The sequence below is a fragment of the Glycine soja genome, chromosome 10, assembly GCF_004193775.1.
Source record: "Glycine soja cultivar W05 chromosome 10, ASM419377v2, whole genome shotgun sequence".
In the NCBI taxonomy this organism is placed as follows: Eukaryota; Viridiplantae; Streptophyta; class Magnoliopsida; order Fabales; family Fabaceae; genus Glycine; species Glycine soja.
Window position 1 is genome coordinate 50,451,942 of NC_041011.1, and position 25,065 is coordinate 50,477,006.

The 25,065-nt window shown below is 34.5% G+C and overlaps 4 protein-coding genes and 1 non-coding gene across 16 annotated transcripts; 1 reads left to right on the plus strand and 4 right to left on the minus strand.

Moving 5' to 3' along the window:
- Positions 1–374: 374 nt before the first annotated feature.
- Positions 375–6,148, plus strand: LOC114371234 (CWF19-like protein 2). 2 transcript variants are annotated; one of them, XM_028328689.1, is made up of 10 exons: positions 375–536; positions 870–925; positions 1,013–1,609; positions 2,332–2,532; positions 2,627–2,794; positions 2,941–3,315; positions 3,693–3,772; positions 4,077–4,434; positions 4,883–5,095; positions 5,636–6,148. In XM_028328689.1, exons 2-10 carry the CDS (start codon positions 890–892, stop codon positions 5,969–5,971), a joined length of 2,364 nt encoding a protein of 787 aa, XP_028184490.1. In that variant the 5' UTR covers positions 375–536; positions 870–889; the 3' UTR covers positions 5,972–6,148. The 2 variants fall into 2 exon arrangements, with proteins under 2 accessions (XP_028184490.1, XP_028184491.1); XM_028328690.1 differs by having other exon boundaries at positions 2,944–3,315.
- Positions 6,149–6,928: 780 nt separating this feature from the next.
- Positions 6,929–10,414, minus strand: LOC114369830 (mediator of RNA polymerase II transcription subunit 21). 2 transcript variants are annotated; one of them, XM_028327086.1, is made up of 5 exons: positions 10,322–10,414; positions 9,393–9,645; positions 7,789–7,866; positions 7,612–7,663; positions 6,929–7,274 (listed from the first exon to the last, which is right to left on the minus strand). In XM_028327086.1, exons 2-5 carry the CDS (start codon positions 9,597–9,599, stop codon positions 7,192–7,194), a joined length of 420 nt encoding a protein of 139 aa, XP_028182887.1. In that variant the 5' UTR covers positions 9,600–9,645; positions 10,322–10,414; the 3' UTR covers positions 6,929–7,191. The 2 variants fall into 2 exon arrangements, with proteins under 2 accessions (XP_028182887.1, XP_028182888.1); XM_028327087.1 differs by lacking the exon at positions 10,322–10,414 and adding an exon at positions 9,969–10,287.
- A 4,403-nt stretch (positions 10,415–14,817) lies between these two features.
- On the minus strand, positions 14,818–14,935 carry LOC114372763. The gene has a single exon (XR_003658327.1). It is a non-coding gene; the product is annotated as a U5 spliceosomal RNA (small nuclear RNA).
- A 1,995-nt stretch (positions 14,936–16,930) lies between these two features.
- On the minus strand, positions 16,931–21,341 carry LOC114369297 (probable splicing factor 3A subunit 1). 10 transcript variants are annotated; one of them, XR_003657582.1, is made up of 6 exons: positions 21,222–21,341; positions 18,772–20,992; positions 18,358–18,656; positions 17,789–18,187; positions 17,619–17,689; positions 16,931–17,514 (listed from the first exon to the last, which is right to left on the minus strand). XR_003657582.1 is itself a non-coding variant. In XM_028326502.1 (4 exons), exons 2-3 carry the CDS (start codon positions 20,905–20,907, stop codon positions 18,387–18,389), a joined length of 2,406 nt encoding a protein of 801 aa, XP_028182303.1. In that variant the 5' UTR covers positions 20,908–20,992; positions 21,222–21,341; the 3' UTR covers positions 17,577–17,689; positions 18,358–18,386. The 10 variants fall into 10 exon arrangements, 1 of the variants encoding a protein (XP_028182303.1); XR_003657581.1 differs by having other exon boundaries at positions 18,313–18,656; XR_003657586.1 differs by lacking the exon at positions 17,789–18,187 and having other exon boundaries at positions 17,623–17,689.
- A 1,381-nt stretch (positions 21,342–22,722) lies between these two features.
- Positions 22,723–24,847, minus strand: LOC114369840 (pentatricopeptide repeat-containing protein At1g71060, mitochondrial-like). The gene has a single exon (XM_028327095.1). The coding sequence runs from the start codon at positions 24,817–24,819 to the stop codon at positions 23,296–23,298; it is 1,524 nt and encodes a 507-aa protein (XP_028182896.1). The 5' UTR covers positions 24,820–24,847; the 3' UTR covers positions 22,723–23,295.
- Between the last annotated feature and the right edge of the window lie 218 nt (positions 24,848–25,065).

Below are 25,065 nucleotides of genomic sequence, written 5' to 3' on the forward strand. Positions count from 1 at the left end.
ATTTTTATTACTGAAAATTCTCAACAATTGTTTTTGTATTAAAAAATCCAAAAATATTATATTTATACTTAGAAATGATTTTTCAATTTAATTAAAATGATCAATAATTAAAAAGAACAATATGTTCATTGCACGAATAAACTGATTAATTTTATTTAATTACAGTTACCCAATAGAAGAGCTTTTTATGAAGAATTATTCGCCAAAGGAGAAAAGTAATCTCAAAGAGATTCCAACCCATAACAAGAGAAATTAAATCTTTTAATAATAACATGATGAAATTGAAAATAAATAAATAAATTAGACTACCATAGTAATAATTAAACCTTAAAATTACTAGCCGGTGATAACAATTTTTTTTTAAAAATCAAGCGAGGTTAATAGTTTCGTGTCTTCGACGACTACGAGCAGGAATGAAAACTCAAAACGGCGGCGTTTGAACGAAACGATCGCATTCGCAGGTCGCTTCGCTTCCCCTTTCTCCTTATCTCGCCGTTGCCAGAGAACACTGCGGTACCTTTTCTCGTTTTGTTAGGGTAAATTTCTTCACCTTCGTTACTCGTTATTTTTTCGAATTTCAATTTGAGGCGATTAATCGGTGTAATTTTGTTCTCAATTTCTACGCAATTTTCCGTTCGATTTTACACATTCCTTACTCTCATTACTTTCTTCTTTTCTACTATGCTTTTCTCTGTTCATTTGCTATTAATTTCTGCATTTTTTTTTGTTGTCTCGACATGACTACATCTGCGTGCTCAATTGTTATTTCGATTGCCATGCCCTCGCTTATTGAATTTACTGCGTTGAAGATTATTTCAAGTAAAAACCCTTATTTGTGTGTTGTTTATCGTGTTTTTATTATCATGCAGGCATTGGTGCAATCTAGAAAATGCTTTCAGGGGTGAAATTCATTCCCCGGGACCAGGTGAGTAGAGCTAGTGTAGTTGCATCTTAGTGTGAGAGTTACTGTTGTTATTCACATTTTTGTGTCTGATTACTTGTGTGCTACTAGGTGCATGGTGAGGACTTGGATTCTGTCTCGAAAGAAAGGAAAAAATCAGATAGGAGGAGGGAAAAGAGTAAGAGGAAGGGGAGGAGCTCTAGGGACAGCTCTGATGATGATGATGGGCTTGAGAAGATTAAGAAAGGATCTAGAAAGAAGAAGTGGTATTCGTCGGATGAAGACTCTTCTATTTACACAACTGAAAGCGAGAGTGAGAAAGGTGAAAAGAAGAGAAGGATGAGAGCAAAAAAGAAAAGGGGTGATGGTTTGTCGCGTGATTCTGGTGAGAGGTCAAAAGGAAGATCACGATCCAGGAGTGGTAAAAAAGAATATACATCTGAGGATGAGGAAGACTCCTCATATTCTTCTGATGGTAGTGATACTATTTTGGGTCGACAAGGGAAGCGCCAAAAGTTAGATAGAAAAGACGGGAGTAAGAGGAACAAGATCAAAGGTGAAGCTACTTGCGGCACAGTAGATTCTACAAGTGAGATGGAAATTGCAAGAAAAGAAATGGGATTGGATTGGATGCTTAGGTCTGAAAGTAAGAAGCCTGTAGTTACTGAAACAGAGGAAACATTGTCAGAGGAGGTTCCTGTCGAGGAGGTATGTCTCTGTTAAATTTCTTTCTCTCTTGGCTGTTAAAATATGTAGCTCTCCCGTTGGATTCTGTAATTTTATTCTTTTTCTGTCCTCAAAGGAGGACACATTGTTTTATGTTTACTATTTTTTGTTGCTTTTGTTTGAATTTTCTCTTTGTCAACTGCTATATGTTGGTGTCATTTTCTGCTATTTCTTACAAGAAATAAAAGGATAAATGAGAAGGGAAGGATAAAATAACTAGGAATAATATAAAACCAAAGAAGAAATCAAAGCAAAGAGAAACTTCCTTTTCCCCATATATAGCTATCACTCACCTTATTAAAGAACAATATGAATTAAAAGATAAAATGAAGGTAAATTGGAAATATTGTCAGATTTTATCCAAAAACTAAAAAAGATGTATAAAATAGTTACACGGTTAGCTAATTCCTTTTGAAGATAAAATGGTTTGATCTGTTGGCCTTCTTCTGCAGGAGAATTATTTTATATTCATAATTCATGTATTTATTACATTATTCATCTATGGATTTTGTTTAAGATAAAAGTACTGAATTGGGAACAATGTTTCAATTTTCCTGTTGGCATTCCAATAGTTGAAGTGCCTGTCTATTTGTGTTCTGTCTTAAATGTTTCCATTTAGTTTGCAGCTTGTCTTCATCTTTAAATCTCAGCCAATGTAAAGTGATAAAAGGACTAAGTTGTTTGCTTCTTTTTTTTTTTTTCAGTCAAAGAAGGCAAATCCTAAGGAACTGAATCCATATCTGAAGGATAATGGAAGTGGTTACCCGGAAGAAAGTGGAGCTAAAGTTGGTGCTGACCAACTTCTATCTTCTTCCCTTGTTGGGGATGGAGGAGCAAGTTGGAGACTTAAAGCCTTAAAGCGTGCACAAGAGCAAGCAGCTCGAGAAGGACGGAGATTCAACGAGGTTTTTATGCTTGCTTTTCAGATATTCCTTGTTCCCATGTAAAAAGATATCTGTCATCCTGTAATAAATTTGCTGTTTATATGGATATGTGCAGGTTGTGGAAGAAAGGTGGAGTTCTCTTGGTGAACTGACTGCAGCTGTTGCATCTCATGCAGCTGCCCCAGCTCGTGCTCATCTGCGTGCTATAAAAAATAGACAAAGAGGGATAACTGAAGAAAATTCACAAGATTCTGATAAGCTTGGTCGAAGGGATTCTAAAAGGGTATCTTTGATAACAGATAAAGAACTGTTTCATGTTTCTTTCTTGTTCCTTCAACTGGTTTTATGTCTAATAAATTTTATGGTGTTAGTCACATTTTTTCTGGAATATTCTGTTACACTTACTGATATTGGCCAGTGAAACACTAGCAGGACTACTTAAAGGATGTTTCTGTTCGGCACCATGAAATGAAAGCACCTAAAGTTCAAGATTCTTTGTCTTGGGGAAAGCGAAAGAGCCAACAAGTGGTAGCTGAGGGTGCCGGGGTCATCTCTGCTGCAGTATCTAGCCTAAATAAGTTTGCCAATGATGGAAACTTTATGCATGATTTTGGTAGCAAGATGAGTAATAATTCTGATGGCTCTGTTTTAGAAAGTAGTGAATTAGAAAAGGTTTCGTTGGAAGCAAACACACCTGGAGAAAGAAGTGTGGTAGTCAAGAATGAGATGAGTGAAAACCAGTTGGCAGCTAAGGTTATGCAACTTCGTTTGAAGGGAAAGCATGAAGAAGCTGACAAACTGATGGTAAGGCATAAAATAAGAGAATATCGTGTCTCTTCTGGACTTTGTTTGCCTCTTATCAATTTTGCGATTTAAATTAGTGCATTGTGCTGTTTTTTTTCTCATCTATTTCATGTGCCTAGTTTATTGGCTTGGAAATGAAGCTGAAATTGGTTCTGAAATGCTTGAGAGGTTGACTCTCAGTGTGGTTAAGTTGTAATGAAAAATGTACAGTCAAAATCCCTTGATTATATGGAATAAATCTAGTCATTACAGCCTGAAAATCCTTCCTGATTACTAATTACACAGCCTGGATTTATCTTTTGTTTACAAAATCATATCCTGGTTTCTTGATTATTTTGATTTCATTGTCTGGTTTTTGTTCTTGTTTTGGTGGGCAGCAAGAAGCAAAAGTTATGAACACAAAGCAAGGAAATCAAGATCATTCAATTAGATCAGGAACTGAGGGAAGTTCTAGCAGGTATTTTACTGTCTTGGAATCCTGTGTATTTGTTTTTCTGTTCTCCTTTATCCTATATGCACTTTGATTCATTCATTTCTGATGTGAAGACATTGTGCACAAGATGAAATTTCTTATATTGCTGAAAAAACTGGGCAACTCTTAATGTTTATTTTTTTTTAGTTTGCATTTCTTTTTTTTTCTTTGTAAGTTTGTAAGCATGTTTGATGTGGTGTTATTATTATTGGTTCCTACAGCTTTATTTATTCTTGTAAAATTTCATTATTTCTTATGTTTTTATTGGGTGACATTTTGCTTTTTGTAGGTATGCTATGCAGAAGATATCTTCTGAGCAGAAGAAAGGAGAGGATGATGGTGATATGCATCTTGCTCACAAGATCATGCAGAACAAGCAGTTTAGGGCTTCTACTCAGGCTGATGATGAATATGACTTTGAGGATGGTCCAAGCAGAAAGAGTAGAAAGAAGCAAGGAGGTGATGATCACAAGAGTATCCAAAAGAAGACAAATCGATTCTTGACTCAGCAAGAGCGCTGCCTATTTTGTTTAGAAAATCCAAATCGGCCTATGCATCTTGTTGTTTCAATCGCAAATTTCACATATCTTATGTTGCCAAAGTGGCAGCCTGTGGTGCCTGGTCATTGCTGCATTTTACCTATTCAGGTGACTTGAATTTCTGCTACTGACAGTGTTTCTTTCAGAGTTGAAACTGGTTGAAAGCAGTGCGAGCTTGTTGCTTATTCAACACAATCCCTGATTAAGTTCTTTAGTTGATGTCTTTTCTTATGAAAAAAGATGCTATTTGACAGCTGAAGATTTTCCTCTATGACTAGAACTATTCCTAGATAAATGATATGGATCCTGGAGGATATTCAAATCGATCTTAGTAATGAGAATTGAAGTGTATTTGATGCTGCTTTCTTGAAATTGGGATACTTTGGTAGATTAGTTTTATTGCATGCTTTGGAAGTAACATTAAATCGTATTAATGTGATGTGAATTGGAAGTGCTCGACGAATATTTGAGCCAGTTGGTTTGTGCCATGAGCAACTTTTATTCTGTTTCCATGGAATTTTACATTGTAACTTTGTCTTTTCCTTTTATCTGACAGCATGAATCAGCTACAAGAACTGTAGACGATAATGTCTGGACAGAAATTCGAAACTTCAAGAAGTGCCTAATTATGATGTTTGCTAAGCAAGAGAAGGAGGTGGTGTTTCTTGAGACTGTGATGGGATTGGCACAGCAACGAAGGCATTGTATGGTTGAGTGCATTCCCTTACCCGAAGATATTGCCAAAGAGGCTCCTTTGTACTTTAAAAAGGTGAGATGCCGAACATCATTTTCCTGTGTAGTACTGACTGCTTACTTCTCTCCAAAATCGATGCTTTTCATTTATGCATCTGTGAAAGAAACATTAATCCATTGGCTGCACATAATTGCATAATGGTGTTGTGTTCTTAAAGCCAGCATGAAATTAATCTCTTTTAAGAGTTTCTTTCTTTGATTATTGAGCAATTGATCTGAACTATTGTAACCAGTGATGAAACCAGATTACTTTTTAACTAGTTTAAATGGTTTTATTTTTTGATGCAGTTCATTGTAGTTTATGGTTTTATTTGCACACCCTTACAACATATGGTTTTTTGATGCGTGCCAGATATGATTAAAGCATGCTAGATATGGATAGGATAGGTTTGTTGAATGATATTTCTATTATCATCCAATTTATCTAGTTTTCATAAAAGCATACTAGATATGGATAGGATAGGTTTTCTTCTCGCTATCCATAATTACTTCATTTAATATTTGTATTTTTATGTGTATTTTAAAATTTTAAACTCTTTAAATTGGGTCATCACAGGCGATTGATGAAGCTGAAGATGAGTGGAGCCAGCACAATGCAAAGAAACTTATTGATACAAGTCAAAAGGGACTGCGCAATTCAATACCTAAGCACTTTCCATATTTTCACGTTGAATTTGGTCTAAACAAGGGTTTTGTCCATGTTATTGATGATGAAAAGCAGTTTAACATCAGCCTTGGCTTGAATGTCATAAGAGGCATGCTACATTTGGCAGAGGAGGACATGTACAGGCGACGGCGCTACGAGGCTGTGGAGGTACAAAAGCAAGCAGTTGAAAGCTTTTCCAAAGAGTGGAAACATTTTGACTGGACAAAACAGCTTCATGAAACTTAATAACAAACATTTTACAGATTAGGTCATTTTTTATTTAAGAATTAAGTTAATATACATTAATATTTGCTCATGTGCCGTGAAATGCTGTAACTTTACTGATAGAAACGAATTTTGTACTGAACACCCCCCTTTATAAGAAAAGAAAAGTGAAATAATGTTTCATTCGTTGTTCATGTATGTGTTCAGCTCATGGATCAGTGATCGTACCTGCTCCTTCCATTCATTACAAGAATTTGTAGCTTCTCATTTAATAGCAACGAATGAATGCCTTTTTGGTTAGAAGTCAAATGGCAGTTGGTGGAAGAAAAAACAATTGTCACGAGAAGAATTTGATTTTGGTAACATTTTTTGGACTTTTTTTTTTTTTTTTACAAAAATAGGTAAATTAAAAATTATTTTCGTAACAGGTGTAGTTTGAAAAAAACTGGGTACGTAGAAAAGTTACTTTTTGTATCAGTTAAAGATATAACCGATGTAAAACAAAACAAAATTACGTATGCCCTACCAACAATTTTCAAACCACTCCTTTTACATAAGTAATCACCTATTTTCATAAGAAAGTCCATTTTTTTTTTTACATTTTTGGTAAGTAGAATTGATTGAGATTTACAAATTATATCTTTGTTTAATAGCTACAAATTATATCTTATTTACACTAAAATAGTTTTATTTTATTAAACAACAAAAATTAGGTTATGTTACTTTTAAAATATCATAGTCAAACAAATAATTTTTTAAATTAATTTTATCAAAATCTAAAACAAAAAACTGTAGAACACATCTCATAATTTGTGTGGGTGTACTTAAAATATCTTATGTTTTTACATTTTTTCTGCATTTTGTAAATTAATTTTTATCAATACGCATGACTTCACTAGTAAATAAAATGACACTTAAAATTGCACAATTTTCACGAGCTTCCCTAAAAAACTATCACTACAAAATTTTCGGACTGCGTGAAGGAAGATGGTTAATATAAACACCGATATGCCTTTCCCTCGGGAGCAAAGAAAGATAATTACCAGTATCTCGACTGATGATCAATTTCTGCAAAACATCACGTGTCAGGCAAAAGTCACAACATACGAAAGAATACAACTATTTCAGGTAATCAAGACTTAAAAGGAGAAAAGGAAAATCCTCCTGCAGCTGTCCCTGCTTTTTGTCAAGTTGAGATACATGTGGCAAAATTCATCTGAGCTTTCCTGGAACACAAATAGCTAACTGTCATCTGGTTTCTTCAAGTTCAAACAATTATCTGATGCTTGCCTAAACAGCTCCTGAACCTGATTCAATTCCTTCTCTGACATCAAGAACACACAAGTGTTAGGTAGAGCTCACATGCCTTCTCAAAACATTCTAAAATCCAAAGCACGTGTCTTTTATAATTTTAATATTATTGCATTTTCAGTACAAACAACAAGTGAATGCACATTACAACCTATAAAATACATAATATTTGCATGCAGAAAATACTTCTGTATTTATGAAAATTGTGCCTCAGGACATCTTTTTCTAAGAATCTAACTTAGAACTCATTTTTGCTATTTTACATGAATTTGCACTTTCATGTGTTAAAAAAAAGAGAAATCAAGATAGAAGCTAAGACTTCAGAGAAAAACAGAAAACTGGACACAGACCTGCAGCTTCCAACTGTTTCTGAAGTTCTAGGCCTATTGCATCATTTTCAGCCTGGAAGGAAAAATGCAGAAACAATGTAAAAACATAAACACTGTTTGCTACAATTAGATTACTTGTTATTAAGAACACCAGTCAATCACATATAAAGAACATTCAGTGAGCTGTGATTTCCATACTTGTAGTTCTGAAATCCTCTTAAGCTGTGCTTCTTCACCTGACTCGGATATTGGAAGCGCCGCAACCAATGCATCAAACTGCAGAAGAAACCAGGTATATATCAACAGACCACTTATGAGTGCTCTAATAAATCTTTTTAATATAGAAGACAGAAGTCATTATGGATAATGAAGCACAACATGACATAACAAGTAAAACATAGGCTCAATTCTAATTGGTTAATCTGATTTTATGCATATATCCATTGTTGGTTTACAATTTCTAAGCCAGCATCATTCATGTTATCCTCTAAAAGAACCATGCAATTGGAATACTGGATACCACACCGTGTTTCTCTATCATCCCAAAAGGACAATCAGTTTTCTTTTTTATTCACAGGTAACGATAACATGTATATTTTCTGTGAGAAATAATACCACCATGCCAGTCTTAGAATATGTTTATATAATTAGTATGTTTGGTAGAATATATTTCAGAAAAATTACTTTACCAGATTAAGTTTTATGTTTGGGACTTTTTTCTTTTGATAAACAGAATTTATTAAGAAAGGAGAGATCAAATGCGAGAGGACTAGAAATCTTCAGGAACTAAACCGAGAATGAAAGAAAACAAACAAAAAAATTAAGAAAATGATACCTATAACACAGTATACCATCAACCAACGATACCCCCTGGAAAGACCATTAGAAGAACACCACAAAGACACTAAGTAAACTATTAGATCCCAAATGAACTCTAGAGGCATCATTTGACTAGTGAAAAATCTGGCATTTCTTTCTAACCATGTACACCAAACAACCACAAATTGAGAGCAACACCAAAGCCTTTTAACATCTTTACTAGTGTCAAACCTCAAAAATTAACACAGGAACTTTTGGAGTCCCTTAGGGCAAAACCAATTTTCACTACAAACACCAAACAAATTATTCAAAAGAAGGGAACCTACTGAGCAGTGCAAAAAACAAAATGAGAAATTTTTTCAAAACTCAATCTGAACATAACACAATAACCAGGAGACAAAACAATTAGAGGTCTTCAAATTTGAATTAAATCACCGGTGGTAGGAATACAATCCAAACAAAAAGATTAAACCTCTGTAGCAGCAACTGATTTCCAAATTGACTTATCTAATACAAATGAATCATTGTTGGGAGTTTGGGAGACAAAGTGAGAAAATGGAATTAAGATTTGCAAGAAAAGAAACCTGTTGTGTCAAAAGACCAAATTCTCTGGTCTGGATTTTGAAGAAATATAGACTAAGTTCAACAAGGCAAAAGGAACTGTAAATTCTTTATAGCGTAAATTTCTTAAAAAAAATCAGCTGGAGAATAAAACTGAATTATAGGAGCATTCTGTGCAAATTAGACAGATAATTAAGTTTAGGAAATGCATAAAAACATGAACATTTCCCGCCCAAGGGTCCTCCCATAATTTAATATGGGAACCATCACCCATAACCAAGAGTTAAACAAAAGGTCAACGAGTGTTGTGTTTCATGAGGCGTGGCTAATCTTCATCGTCTACTAGTACCAAATTAGATCCTCTCTTCACTGAGGAAAGATAAAACAACTCCTTTTTCACTTTTGACTAAAATGCTGCATACCTGCTTAGCAGCCTTCACCAAAGTAGTACTCATCAGCTTTGGCTGTTCTGAAAAATTTGACCCATCCTCTGTAGCATGCGCAGGTGGTTCAGGATAATTTGGCGACAGCCGATTAGGAGGGGCATCCCTTTGCAATGTCCCAACTGTATTAAAAGCCAAATGTGCAATCAAATTAACTTGTTCTTGTAACTGAGAGATTATATCCATTACACGAGCAACTTTCTGGAGGAAATTTTGACTTGCTGAAATGTAACTGCAACATAAGAAACACAAAGATTATCATATACATGTATATGCAACTGCAAGGTTGTCAAACTTGAGAATCAACTTAAACTCGTGAGAGTCTACACCATAAATTATCACAATTCAGTAGCAACAGGACAACACAGACAAAAAGTAATGAAGTCACAGTGACAAATTCTTTAATTTTCAAGTTTAACTAATATTACAAGGACTAAATTCAGTATCTGAACTTGGGAGTGAAAAAAAAAGGATCAAAATGGGATGGGATCAAATCGAAGTGAGGAATGGAACAAGTGAGAATGGAATGTAAGAAAGCAAAAAACTGAACCAGACCTGAGCTCGTTGGTGTGCGTGACAAACAAAGGGAGAGAGCGTAAAACCTAAAATAAAGGGACAAACAAACCCTAGCGAAACGGTGGCGTTTTGGACATTTTTGGGTGTTTGATGGAAAATTGGCTAACTCTGTATAAAATCACGAGTTAGAGCGAGTCTAGCCGCGAGTTTGCATTTGATTGAAGAACAACCCACTGGGTATCCTACTACACATTTGAATTTCGTGAAACGAATTGATGGGAGAATAGTCCCATTTTAAAAATATGAGAGACTCGTGATGAAATTTACAAAGCAGGAAGAGAAACCCTAGCTAGCGTCAACATAGAGAGAGGGATTGGATCAAATCAAATCACCTTGTAAATTGTAATCTTGTCAAGTAGAAGCAGAAACTCTACTCGCTCACTAGTCGCTTCCCTTGCTCGTGAGTGCGTTCCTTCCAAATGGAAAAAAATATGTTTTTAGTCTTATATTTTCATCAATCTTATTTTTATTTTTAATCCTTAAACTTTCAATTCATTTAATTTAATTCTTAAACTTTTTTTAAAAATATTTTTGTCTCTCCTTACAAAACCTTCACTCACAATGTTAACTTATGTCCAACTTGATAAATAATGTATTTTTTTAAAATTAAAATTATGTGGGAAATTGGCTTTTTTTAAAAGAAGTTATTAAAATATCTTTTTCAAACATAATAAACCTTAATTTTCAAAAGGAACATTTGCACATAAGAGTTGAGATTTGAAATTCAATTTATTTTTTCACACCCAAGATGAAAGCAGTGTGAGGAAAAAATTGTTGCATTTAAAAGCAAGAACCAATAATTGTATGTAATTGGAGAATATTTAGGAGATGCGGATTTTTTTTTATAACCATTTAATACTATGATGTGTCGAATTGATAGTGTTATTTTTTATAATGATGATACCTACAGTGCCACTTTGGTTTATATAAAAATATTTTTCTTATGGTGTCACTTTGGTACTTAGACAATTTTGAAAAGAAAAAAATAATCCTATAACCGAAATATTTACTCCTTAAAACAAATGATACCCTCAGCTATTACAAATTTAACGTGCAAATTCAAAAGATACTCACTTTGAAAGTTCATAAACCCCATTTACCCTCACCTTTTACAAATTTAACATGCATGTCCAGAGGATACTTCCCCCTAAAACCAATAATATCATCACCTATTACAAATTTATCAAGTTGGATATAAGTTAACATCGTTAGTAAAGATTTTGTAAAGAAGGATTAAAAATAATTTTTTTATAAAGTTTAAAACCAAATTAAAAAATATAAAAATTTAAGAACTAAAAACAAAATTCAATAAAAATATAGGAACTAAAATCACATTTTCCCTCCATTATATATACATTCTAGATTAGCATAAACATGACGCAAATGCGATACAGAATTCAAACTTGTCTCGTGCTATTAAAAAAATACTAATACTAAATTCTCTATATTTATTTATATAAAAAAAATTTATAAATATACTAAAACATGAAAATAGTTAAATATTATTATGATTATTAAAAAATTATAATTTTTTTATCAAAACTAGAAAAAGTAAATTACAACAAATAAAAATCAATAATCAGAAAGAATAAATCGAATGATATTGTGAAACAAAATATCAAGCGAATAAAATTATATTTTAAAGTTTTGTAATATTAAATAAGTACATTAAACACAAATATTCTTTTTTAGTTTTTAAAAGGCTTATTTCATATATAATATATCTTTTAAAAAATAATTTTGATGTGAAATAAATGTTTAAAAACTTAAGAGATTAATTTAGTCTTTATATATACATATATATTGTGATGGTGAAAAATATTTTTTTGTTTAAATACAACACAATTTTGGTCAAATTTTTAATTTTATCTATATTTTAGTTCAATTAAATCCTAGACCTAATATTCATTTAAGGTATTATTAAGAAATGATTTACTTAATTTAAATGTAAGAAATAAAAGTAGGTAAAATAGACGATTTGGATAAGATTGTAGATTTTTTAACATAGAGGGATCAAAATTGTAAATTTGATAAAAATAAGATGACCAAAATTATAATTAAGTCTTTTTATATTTTTATTTTACAATGTTATTTTTTTACTGTTATTTTACAATATTGTTGATTCCTAAAATAAGTGTTTTCTTTTTAATCGAGACTCTTATGTTTAAAAAACCAGGTGTATATTTTAAAAATAGATGTTTGAAAATTATACCTTACTGATATATCACATAGTTGATTAAAAACATGATAGGATAATTTCTATATAAAAAATGAGAATAATTTATCCTATCATATTTGATCTTATAATTATCCCAAGTCCTGACCACTTAATAAATCCTTAGATTTTATACTTTCATTTATAACTTTGATTGCAATGATTTTAAATCAATGGCCATAAGAATTGTACAACTTCATTAGTCTGAAATTAGGTAGAAGTCACTAACAAAATCTTATTGTTTATGTGATTTAAGACATATTTGATTTGTAGTTGAAATTGTTGTAGACCAAGTTCCAATGGACATCCAACGGATAAAAATAAAATAAAAGCAAATTCAAGGATTTTGATCCTTTAACAAAAAGCACTTTGGTCTCAAAAGTCATTTTCCACCCAATTTCTAAACATGCTCTTGGACATTGAAGAATAGCCTTTACACGTTGGTTTTCAACTTTTCTGTCATTTAACATATCAATGTACATGTTAAATAAGATCTCAACTGAATCTAAATATCGGAAACCTATGAAAATATGAATACTCAAAAGTCAAAGCCATGTCACAAATAAGAGTACAAAAATTGTGAGATTGAAAAATAATATCTTAAGTTCTAAGACTACCACCAGACTGTAACAAACATACAAAAAGTGGCATACAGACAATATTCTTTAGTAAAAGGCAAATCAACAGTTTGTTCCATGTTTATGAGAAGGTCCCATTATAAGCACAGAAAATCACCCTTTCTTTTTATAGTGTGCGCAACTTACTTCTTCTTAGTATTATACTTGATGTGGGCCTTTGGTCAGAAATGTAGGTTGATACTTCTGAATGAAGGCTAGGAGATTGTTGTCACAATCCTCTCATTATCCGTAGTTTAAGTGTAATGATCAATTTATTATATAACAGAAACAGATCATTGTACATGCTAAATGAGCTCTCAGTCGAATAATTACATAACAGATCTTAAATCGAAAGACATATACTGCTAGATGAGCTCTTAAATTTTTTTATATTAAATAAAAAACACAGATAGTTAAACAACCTAAATAGTAAAAAAAAAAAAATTGAATATGTGAAACTGAAGTTTGTCAGAAAAATCTTAACAATATATTAGAAAAATTGAACTGAAATTGTTGAAATTGCTCTTCCAAAAATTGGCGTATGCCACTTAGAGTGATTAACAAACGGTATTCTTTAAATTTAAATAAAAAAAATTCTTAGTAAGAAATTAAGACAAAGTTTGATTTTGGAAAAACATCATCATTATGGGAATGTACATGCAATAGAAAAATCACGCCAATTCATTGAGTTAAAAGCAAAAGAATAATTTATTTTTACTCATTACACGACTCCGTGAATGAAAACACTGCTAGCCTTTTCATTTTATAGCCACACACTTGATACTTTCTGCTGCACACCCCTGAATGAAAACTAAGAGATTGCTCTTACAACACTCTGATCTTGGAGTGTTAATCTCAGGAATCTGTTAAAGGTTTAACAGTGAGATTTTACACAAAGCCAATTAACAATTAATCTTGATCAAGATCATGAGCAAGTGATCTTGTTCTTACTATTTCGAGATATATCACCAAAAGGAGAATTAATGAGTAAGTTCCTTGTCTAAAGTGAGAATGAAAAGTCCTCTATGCAGTAATTCAAGGAGAACTGCACTTGATAACATTAATGGCATAATATCTCAGAATCCCTATAAGTTACTGTGTACTTCTTTGGTGAATCCAAGTGGGCTATTAGTACCCACATAAAAACCATAGAAATGTAGATTACCGAGAGATATGAGACAAACCCCAGAACAACTTAATTCTAATAAAAATAATATTTGGAACGAATGATTCAAATTTCAAAGCTTAGGTGTGAAGACCATGTAATGAAAAGAATTTTTGACTCGGTGTGAATCCTATCAGAAAGTCAGAATAAAAAAAAAATCCTATCAGAAAGTTCTCTAGCATTTTTAGCTACAGCCTTCTTGTTCTTGGTCTTTATAAACCTCACGAATTGAAGTGGTCTTTTATTTTGTTTGAAAGCTGAAACTTAATTAATCAGCAATATCATCTTGAATTCTTCTCAAGTTGGTGTTCGTTCTCCCTTATACTAACTATCACAATCACACCACAAACAAGCTGTCCCTTTTTGTCCTCTTATAACAGTGTCTAAATTATTTTAGTAAAATGTTTCAAAAGAGCCCTATTTCAATAATTTTGTTTGTAAAATTAACTCTTTGGTCAATCAGCGCTGTCACTGTGGAGAAACTACTTCACTCCCTTGACTGCATTTCATAAGGATCACGGCCTGCTAAATTGCAAAATTTTATTTGTTTTTTAGTACATAATGCGTAATAATTTTTTTTAATCTAATAAATTTTTTAATACATAAGTCTTCATGAGTTAATTATTTTAACATTGTAATTTTAATAAAGTGGTCACATAAAAAAAATGAAGCAGAATCTATATTTTCTACTCAACTTTATTCTCATTTTTTATTTTTGCTTCTTTATTTTATTAACAAATATTATTATACGAGGACATCAAGTAAAAGCATCAATGTTAAGTAGCTTAGTATTATTCACAAAATTTACAAAATTTTAAACTTTAAATGCAGAGTTTTCCTAGTAGGAAAACCCTTCAAAAAATTGGCGTATGCCGCTTATAGTGACAAGCACACGGTATTCTTTAGTAAAAGGCGAAAGAATAGTTCGCTTTGCGCTTATCACACGGCTCCGTGAATATCAATAGCAATGAGCCTTTCATTTTATAGCGTAAGCAGCTTACTAGCTCTAAGTATACCATTCGATGTGGGCTTTATTTAGTCAGAATCTGAAATGTTAGCACCCACACACTTGATACTTGATTTTTCATCTGTGTTCTTTGGGAGTTATTAGCATGCTGTTATCACTCTATGCAGGCTTGGGACAACTAGCTTGTAAACTAGGTTGATTTCTTTTAAGGTCATTGCTCTTAGGGCACTCTCATAATGGTGTTAATCATACGAATCTGAATAAAGTTTTACGGGCTGTGAATTAAGGCTACCTCTCTTTGCAATGAGCAAAGACCAAATTTCTTAAATTTATCTCATTCTAAATATTATTAGACATGACCAAATCTGTATAAAGTTTACAGGCTGTGAAAGAAATCAGTTAGACAATGACCAAAAACAAATGATTAGACATGCAAGGAGTTGGCGGTTACTTCTGCAAACTTCTCCTCTATATATGACGTCAGCCAAAAACAAATAGTAGCACTTGTCAATAGACTTATGGCTAGTTCTACAAACCGTTAATTCTGAGGTTCTAATGCATATTTGACTTTAAATAATATAATTAACACTTTTATTACTATTGATAAGTGCTAAGATTAAATTTATTAAAGGAGGGGGAATCATCAAATAGAGGCTACGTTATTAACAGAGTGAGGTATTACACAAAAGCTAATTAATCTTGATCAAGAAAAGAAACCAGTGATCTTGTTCTTCATATTTCGAGATATATCACCAAAAGAATTAATAAGTTCCCTCACTTCCCTTAATAAAATGAGAGTGAAACGTCTTCTCTGCTTTATGTATGAAGTCATTCATGGAGAACTGCACATTATAACCATGACATCTCAGTATCATACCATTACAAACTGATAGTTATTAAATTCTTCCAGCTAGGCATATCAATACAACTCCATAAAAAAAGCACATACGGTAGACAAGCCTTTTCTTTGTTTGAACTTCAATATATTTTAATTAAGCGACACAAACATTGTCATGGTTCATAAAGCTTGGTCACAAGAATCCTTGTCCCCATACATTACTACCTACTTCTATGATGCATCCATAGAACATTGGTTACACAGAAGTAAGAGACAAATACAGGACACCCCCACAAAGTATCTTATTTCAATAAATAATCTCTGGAGGAAGCATTCATCCGATTTGATAGTATCTCTTCACTGTGAGAAGTTAGTACCAATTTGCAGAATTGGTGATCCACACCAAGTTTGGCCAAAGCATGTCCGGTGTGAAGATCGTGTAAGATGAAGAGAATTTTTTACTCGTTACGGATCCTATCAGATAGTTCTCTAGAATTTTTAGTTACAAGCCTTGTTGCAGCATGGAATTCCAATTCTATATATATAATTTCACGCGATTGGGTTGCAGCACTTAGGACCTTCATGGATATCCCTGTCAATGTGTAGAAATTATTCCACACTTGGACTGCAGTCAGAAGTGTGTGTTTTGGATAACAACGGTTACCATCACTCATCACTCATGTTTAGACACATGTTCACTTCAAAAGAGACTTTTTTTTTTAGGGTATGTTTGTATTTCCAGCGAGAGTGTTACAAAACTATATTTGAGAATAAAATTAGTTTGGATCATGTTTGGATACTCCAAAAGGATGTTTGATATTAAAATTCTGCCAAAAAACTTAGTGTTGAAGAAGCAAGACTTGGATGCTTCACAAACTTAATTTTGACCAAAATTAAGTTTGCAAACTTTAATCCAAACATGCACTAATCATACTCAGCTAATTCCAAACTATAGATATGTTTAAGTTATGTATATCGGTCTTAAGCAATACGGTTAACTTTAGAACCCATTTTAAGTAAAACTGTTACAATATAAATTAAATTAAATATAATCTTACTTAGCACTTGAGAAGTATGTAAGATTTCTCTTTCTTGTATTGCAAGGTGGGAATTTCTATACTTCAATCTACACCACCGAGTAATCATGAGAAAGATTCTGACCTTTACATTAGGAAAATGAGCATTACATATAGTATAAAACCCAAAAAAACAACTTAACTTATGAGTGAGTCTCGCTTCCAGTATCACCAGATGCCTGAGCTTTGATTGGAAGTTGTTCTTGTTTGGCAAGTTACCAAGTGAATTTTATGCAAGCAGCACTAACGAAAGTGCTTACAACTCGGACAAAAACCATACAAGATTATTCCGTAGATTTAACTGAAATTAGTCTCTGACACAAAATGCAGTGTTTTATTCTCCTTGACCATAAAGGCTGAAACCTGATTCATCTTCGACTTTTTCTCAGATCTGTCTATTCCTTATGTTTCCAGTCGCCTATGGCTTTAGCCCATACCGCATATTATTTAATATTTATCTACAAATATAAAGCTATTTCTGTTTGTTATTATTAGAACGGTTGTTATTCACTGAGATTAAAATACATGCAAATATTATCAGCTGCAAATGAACTTAAACAGAAAGTTTCATAAGATATCCCCGAAAAGATGAACATGAGAACCAGTGCCTTCTCTAAAATACCAAACCTGGACCATTCTGCAATAAACTGGCAGGCACAAACTGCCATCAGCACAAATTTTAAAAGATAAAAAGTGAAAGATCTCAGTATAGGGATTATAACATCGCAGAAAATATCATTGACCATTCTACCTGCCTTGTGCCATTCAAAAAACACATCAGGCTAAGCTGCAAATCCCTTCCCACAAGTCCAAGCAGAATTTCTGTTGTGACAAAACAGCAGAATCAAAAACAACAACCATCCCAACCATTACCAGAAACAATCTAGGTTAAGGACATAAATAACAACAAAATAAAACAACCTTGTGACTAAAACCCAAACAAGATACACTGGTTAAAGGTACATATGCTCAGCAACAAACGGCCTTGTAACCAACTGCCCAACTGTGTTCTTGTACGAACATATCCAACAAAAGACAAAACCTAAGCACTAGGAAAAGAAAACCCAAAATCATCACTCAACACTGACTATTGCAAGAGCACTGAAAATGAAAAAAAAACACATAAACTAATATGTAAATGATCCCTCCCTGACAGCAAAGGAGTGCTGATTAAAAACAAATCAGTAACTTCGCAATAAATCAACTGAAATTCAAAAGAAAGCAATAATCAGAGATGCAAATAATTTGAATTGATCAGTTTAGATAAAGGAACCACTACTTCCCATTCCCCTCAAGAGAGAAGCGCCATGGTGCCAAAATCTGTATTCCAGAATTAACATCAGCCTTCATGACAGCAGTAAATACCTCAAAATGTCTCACAGTACAATAAATCTAATGTATTCAACATAAAATTCAGGAAATAACGTCATGTAGTCTATCAATACCATAAGAATCCATATGCCTCATAATAAGGCAAAGATTACAACAACCTTCTTGAATGGAAACGCAAGCAATATGCTCATCTCTTTCTACCACCACGCTCTCTTAACGTGAGGGTAAGTGTTTCACCTCCACCAACATTGTAATGGGCAAGTGACATATTATCCTTGAGAAAGCCAGGCTTTCCACTCAATTTCTGCTTATTAGCAGGGAGCTGGATCTCCCCAGCAATTTTTTCCTTCAGACTACCAACAGTTTCAGACAAAGATTGCACTGTAATTTCCAGAACTTGTCCCTTAAGATTTCCTTCATCAACATTAGGAACAGATACACAAATGCAAACAGGCCCCTACAGTCATGAAAACAAAATGCCAGTTAGGATGGACCAAAATAGCACTGACAATAAATATAATGCTATATATACATTTAACAAAATAATGATTGTTAACTAGGTTGGTCCATACAGGATGTTGAGCCAGAAATTGATCTTCAGGTATCAGAGCAGAATCATCAAGTTTCTGCCTCTTTGGTTCTGGTTCTTCTGGGAGTGGAGGAGGAGCCTCCTCTGGTGGCGGTGGCGGTGGCACTCCTTGAGGCAAAGGTGGTGGGTGCATCATAGGCATAACTGATGGTGGAACAGAAAGAGGAACAAAAGGTCGCGGAACTGGAACAGGAGTGAACTGAGATCCCGGTGGTGGGGGTATGGGAATTCCTTGGTTATTCATATGAATTGATGGATGCATTGGGTGAGGTTGGCCCGCCATAACTGACTGCTGTCCACTATTCATCGACATTGGAGGAGGAGGAGCAGGCCGAATAGATGGCATCATGGGTCTAGGTGGAGGCATTGGAAGGGCACCACTATGGGGAACAGAATATTGGACGGGAACACGGGGAAGATTCAATGCCAGTCCAGGTGGAGGCGGAAGAGGACGAATTGAAGGCATACCAGGTCTTGGAGGAGGTGCAGCAGGACCCAGAAGGTTCTTGGCTTCATTATTAAAAGCATCATTTTGATCCTCGCTTCCAATAGTTTGTGACATGGCTTGGTTTGCAGTACGTCCAATGCTACCAGTGTGACCATCCCATATAACCTGCTTTGGTTGCTCATCATTTATCTTCTCAATCTCTGCCTTGACAGCATTGGAGACCTCTTCTTCTGTAGTACCGAATATATCAGGACGGGTCCGAGCAAGTCCAACAATGTTTCTTGAAATTTCATCATCCGCAGCCAAAGTTGTCTCTCGAATTTTGGCAAACATTCTTTCCTTTTGTTCTTTGTACTTGGGATCAATGAGAGAAATCCGCATATGTTCTGACATCTCACTAATAGGAATTAACTCGCCAGTGATAGGAGAAACAACAAACTTGGTTGAATCTCTTTCTGCAGAAATCCTCTCCTCTGGTCTCTTCCAGTTCTTAACAATTCTCATCGGTGGTTCAGGGTCTTCAGTAACCCTGACTTCATTCTGCTTCACGTCATCACGGTCTTCCAAACTAGCAGCTCTCATACCCTCCTCGACAAGCTGGGCCTCTTCCTCATCCATTTCCATTTCAATCTCCTTTCCAGGCTCAACAATATCTTCTTCTTCCATGGCTGTCACCTTGCTTCTCCTTATAACCTCCTCAATAGTCATTGGAGGAGGTAACTCTTCATCCTCATCATCAGCAAAATCTATTGTTTCAACCACCGCAAAATCATGCCAATCAATCATAGCCATTTGTATTCTTTCCTGTTCTATCTCATCCTCAGCCTTTTGCCTAGCTTGCTCTTGCGAACGCTCCCACTCCAGCCTATTCACACACCTTTCAAGGACAGTAGTCATATCAGACACGCTCTTCTTTAGCTTCTCCGGCAAACCTTTTGGAGGCATCAAAACCTTAGAATATGCATCCGCGAGGGAAGTAAAAAACGTAAACATGCTGTGGGTCGGTTTAAGAAAATGGAACTGGGGATTATTAACTTCCCTACTAGTCAACCCTGTCAAAAAAGATTTCCCATTTCGAGCCACGAATTGTGCTGTAAGCTTTATAATATCCAGCTCTTCCCCTGTAATTCCTTCAGGAAGCCGAACTGTATACTGTTCAGCTTCAGGGGGTTCAAGCACTTTCCTTACAGCTTTAAACTGGGCAGAAACGTCGATCTTTTCTGCTGCTGCTGCTACGCCGTTGCTATCAGACGGGGCTGATTCAGGGACAGCCGAGTCTGCAGGCTGGGAAGGAGGTTGCAGCCCTGAAGACTGATTCTGAGCGCGAAATTCGGACAACCGGTGTTGATAATAAGCGTGATAGGGATCTGATGAGTTCAAGAAATTGAACTTGACATTTCCTGTGTTATTTGCAATGATCCTCTTTTCAAATTCTGGACCATTCTTGGCGACGAACTGGGAGGTTTTATCAACAATGGTCCTAATGTCCGGAGGCGGATGTATAATTCCAATCGTTCTGGTGTGGGTGGCAACTGTTGCCGGCGCTGGAACAGAAACAGAATTTGATTTGTTCTGCTCCTCATTATCAATCACTTGAGACTCAGGGAGAGGACCTAGATTTCCATCAGAGGGAGGAGCAGGGAGTGGCAATATTGGTAATGAACCTAACATGATGCAAATCCCTAAAACCCTTCAAACTTTTCTATGTATTCATATAAAGTGAAATGAAAGAAACACCAAACCAGCCCCTTGCCCCCTGCAATGAAAACAACAAAAATTAAATAAAAGCATAAATATCTTGTTTACCGGATTCTTCTGCAAACCAAATGAAATAAAATCGAATCTGGCAAAAGAGAAATCGGTGAGGGAAGAAGAGCATCGAGTCAATAAACAAAGTGTAGGTAGCGGCGCTACAAAGGGGGGAAAGAAAGGAAGCGCAAAAGCACGAAAATAATGTGGAAGAATTGTAGAGGAAAAAACCTTACTGGAGAAAACCTTGTTGTGGATCGAAAATGTTTGTCACTCTTCTGAAACGAAACTATTCCCTGATTCGATTACAGAGACATGGGCTCTTTATTATTATCGAGCACTTCAAGAGTCGGTTTTCTTGGGTGGGTCTGTATGGGCGGGCCTTCATAGGGCCCAGCATGCTAGGGTAATTGATTGTCACCTCCAAGATAGGAAAAACAAAAATTAAATAATAAACGAAAATATTGTAATTATTAAAATCTTCAAATTCAAATGAATCTACAATAAAAACCGAAAACTACTATAAAAAAATTGAATCAAACCCATTTTTTTAAAATTTGTTTGGATGATTTTTTTTAAATCAACCTAGTTGGTTAGATTTGTGGTTTGTGTTTTTAAAATCAAACCAAACGATAATAATTATACTAATAATTATATTACTTTAGAGTTATGTATTTTATGTATATATCATTTGATTTTTATAGTATCATGTATACAAATTTATATAATGTATATCTCTTTCTATGTCAGTTGACTTTTTTTTATATATGTTTAGTTTAAAATTAATGAAATTTTGACATTTTTTTATTGTAGAAGGTTTAACATATTAATAAGTTTAATTTGTTATTGAGAATTTTTTTAATGTAATTTAATTTAAAATTAAAATGAAAGTATATAAAATTTAATGAAATAATATTTTAATAAAAATTACAAAATTGAATCGAACCACATGTTTGTACCAAAAATTGAATCAAATGGAACCAAATCGAACCACATGTTGTTTTTTAGGTTATCATTCCAAATTCTAGAGGATACCTTGTTAAATTGTTCTTTTTCCTAAGTCAAAATTGTTAAAATTTAATACACCATAATCAATGAATAGTTTAAATCTTATTGTGAAGGATACTTTATCTTAAAATTATTGATTATAAAAAATAATATTATTTTTACATTGATACCTTAACAAAAATATTAAATAAAAAATATATTTAAGGTCTTGAATGATTTTTCCAATGCACACATTTTTATTCAAAGGATAAAAAAAGCACACTAAGAATAATATATTCATTATCTTGAAAACATAAAATTTAATTAATATTAATTTTTTTTATCTATTTAAACAATGTCCTAATTCCTAAACTAGGACACATTCATATAATATTTTAAAAATATATATATATATTTGGTTATTTTAGTATAAGAACTCTTTAATAATACTATTGACAAGTTTAGAATTGATCATAGGTTAAAATAGATTATGGGTTGAAATAATTTGAAAAGTTTCTATGTTAGATCCAAAATTTTGTATTGAATTTTATTTATAACTTTATTTTATAATAAAAGCATTTAAACATAAATCACATCACTTCAAAATTAATTTTAACTAAATCAATTCCATTTAAAATCAATTTTATTAGCATTCATCCAAGTATTGCCTAAATAGGTCTAAAAGTAAAAAAAATCAAATGTGAACATTATCACAATTGATGGTTTGATATAGATGTATAGACCAAAACAGACAGACATAATAGACACTTGATCTGCTTATTAAAAAGCAATTGATGGTTTGATGATACAATTTAAAGATTTAAGGAAATATGGCTGGACAGAATTGAAGAGAAAGAAACTCATGATGGATGCCACTTGAGGGGCCACTAGAGCCAAAGATAAAGAAGGTTAAGATTGTAGGCCTAATGTAGAGAAAGCAACAACGCATTTCATCACATAAGCTATTTATAGGCCTCCTAATAAAGAGTCAACAAATCATTTAGATAAATTTTGCAGGCGGCTCTGTTGATCATAGCCATAGCCCATAGCCATGGGTATCCCATATGAATTACCCTTGGGATATATCACGGGAATAGATATGATGCTCACGTGAAATTTTCACATGACAATGTGATGCAAAATTCCTTAAGAGGTTAAATAAGCAGAACCCCATATCATATATGAATGTCTGTAATAGACACACATACTTTGCCGTGTAAGAACTTCATATCCATCTCCTCTCCTTTGAACGTTTACCAAGATAGAGGCAGACACAAATTTTGCACGATCACATGAGAATTTCACACCATCAACTCCTTTTTGTCAAGCAACTAATGGAGATTTCCTGAGTTTATCAATTTTCAAAGTGAAATGCATGGCAACATGCTCCATCCCAGCATCAACCAGAGCTTCCTTCAAGGTACTAAACATTTTGGCAGGAGGTCGAATGCCCACATCCAACATTTCTTGAAAGTACTTACACGCTTCATCCAACTTACTTTCATGGCACAAGGCACAGACCAACGTGGAGAACATATGCATTCCTGGAAGAATTCCCTTCCCTTTCATCTCATCCCAAACCGCCACCGCCATATCCAACAGCTCTTCATTACAAAACATCCTCACCATGATCTCATACGTGCTCACGCTTGGCTCACACCCAAACTCACCACCATTCATTCTCCGGAAAACCGAGCTAGCTTCTTCAATCCTACGACCCTTTATAAGATGATGAAGTACAATATCAAACGTTCGAGAATTCGGACCTATCCCACATTTCTTCATCTCACCAACCATCCTATACGCATCATCCATCCGCAAAGACCAGCAATAAGCCCCAACAACAGCATTGTAAGTGGGAGCCTCCGGCACAAAACCACTAGCCTTTGATACCTCAAAAAACTCAAGAGCTTCGTCCAATCTCTTATCAGAACCCAAACCATTAATCAAAGTGCAATACACATGGGGACTAGGTCTCACACCCCGAGCTTTCATCTCATGGTACAACCCAATAGCTTCATCAAATTTCTTAGCCTTGCAATGCGCATTCATGATTATCCCATATGCAACGACATCAAGCTGAAACCCTTTATCCTCCATCTCCCGACACACCTCATTGACTTTGATCAAGTTCTGCTGCTGACTCCACCCTTCTAATAAAATGGTGTAGGACTTGATATCAGGGTCCAACCTTAACTTCCGCATTTTGTCAAACACCTCATGTGCCTCCTCCACAGACTTGGATTTACATAAAACATCGACCAACTTGTTGAAATCCGACACATGCGGCTTCAAACCATAGTGCTCCATCTTCTCGAATGTCTTGATTGCTTCCTTGGCCTTCCGTGCTCTCGCGTATCGTCGAGCAACGAGAGAAAAAGTGTCAGAAGTAAGCAACTTTCGTTGCTTCATGTCGTTGACCAGAGTCCAAATCATCTTGAACTGTCTGATCTTACCCAGTGCTTCGATCAACGCGTGGAAGGCTTCTGTGGTGTGTTTGAACTCGCTTTGCTTCTCGGCCCAACGAAAGAACGAGAGCGCGAGGACGCCGGCGTTGCTGAGTTTGTTAAGGACCTCGAGGACGAGCTCCGGCGAGGGCTTGGCCGGAACGGCGGCGAGACAGGCGTCGACGGTGGAAGCGGGGGTGGTGGATAGGATTCTGCAGATTGCTTCGGCGTCGGGGGTGGGCCGAGGTTGGGCCGTGTGGAAGGCCAAAGTGTGGGTTTTTGAAGGCCCATTGGAGTGATGGTGGTCGAAAACTGAAGTTGGCGAAGGTGGAAGGGATGTTGAAGAAGATTTTGCAAGGTTAAGAGTGGTGAATCTTTTGAATGACCGGAAAAGTGCCATGGTTGGGACTTGGGAGATGGCACATGCAAATGCGACTTACAGTACTTAACCTATTTATAAGAATTGTAAGAATAATTTTTATTTTAACTTTTTTTTGGTACAAAATTTTATTTTAGTTAGTTTTAATTTTTATTAATTTTAAAAATGACTGCCATTACTCTATATTGTATTTATTCATGTCGCGTGAGCGATTATTCTGAACTGATATATATTTAAATACAAGTTACATTATTAAGTAGTGATCAT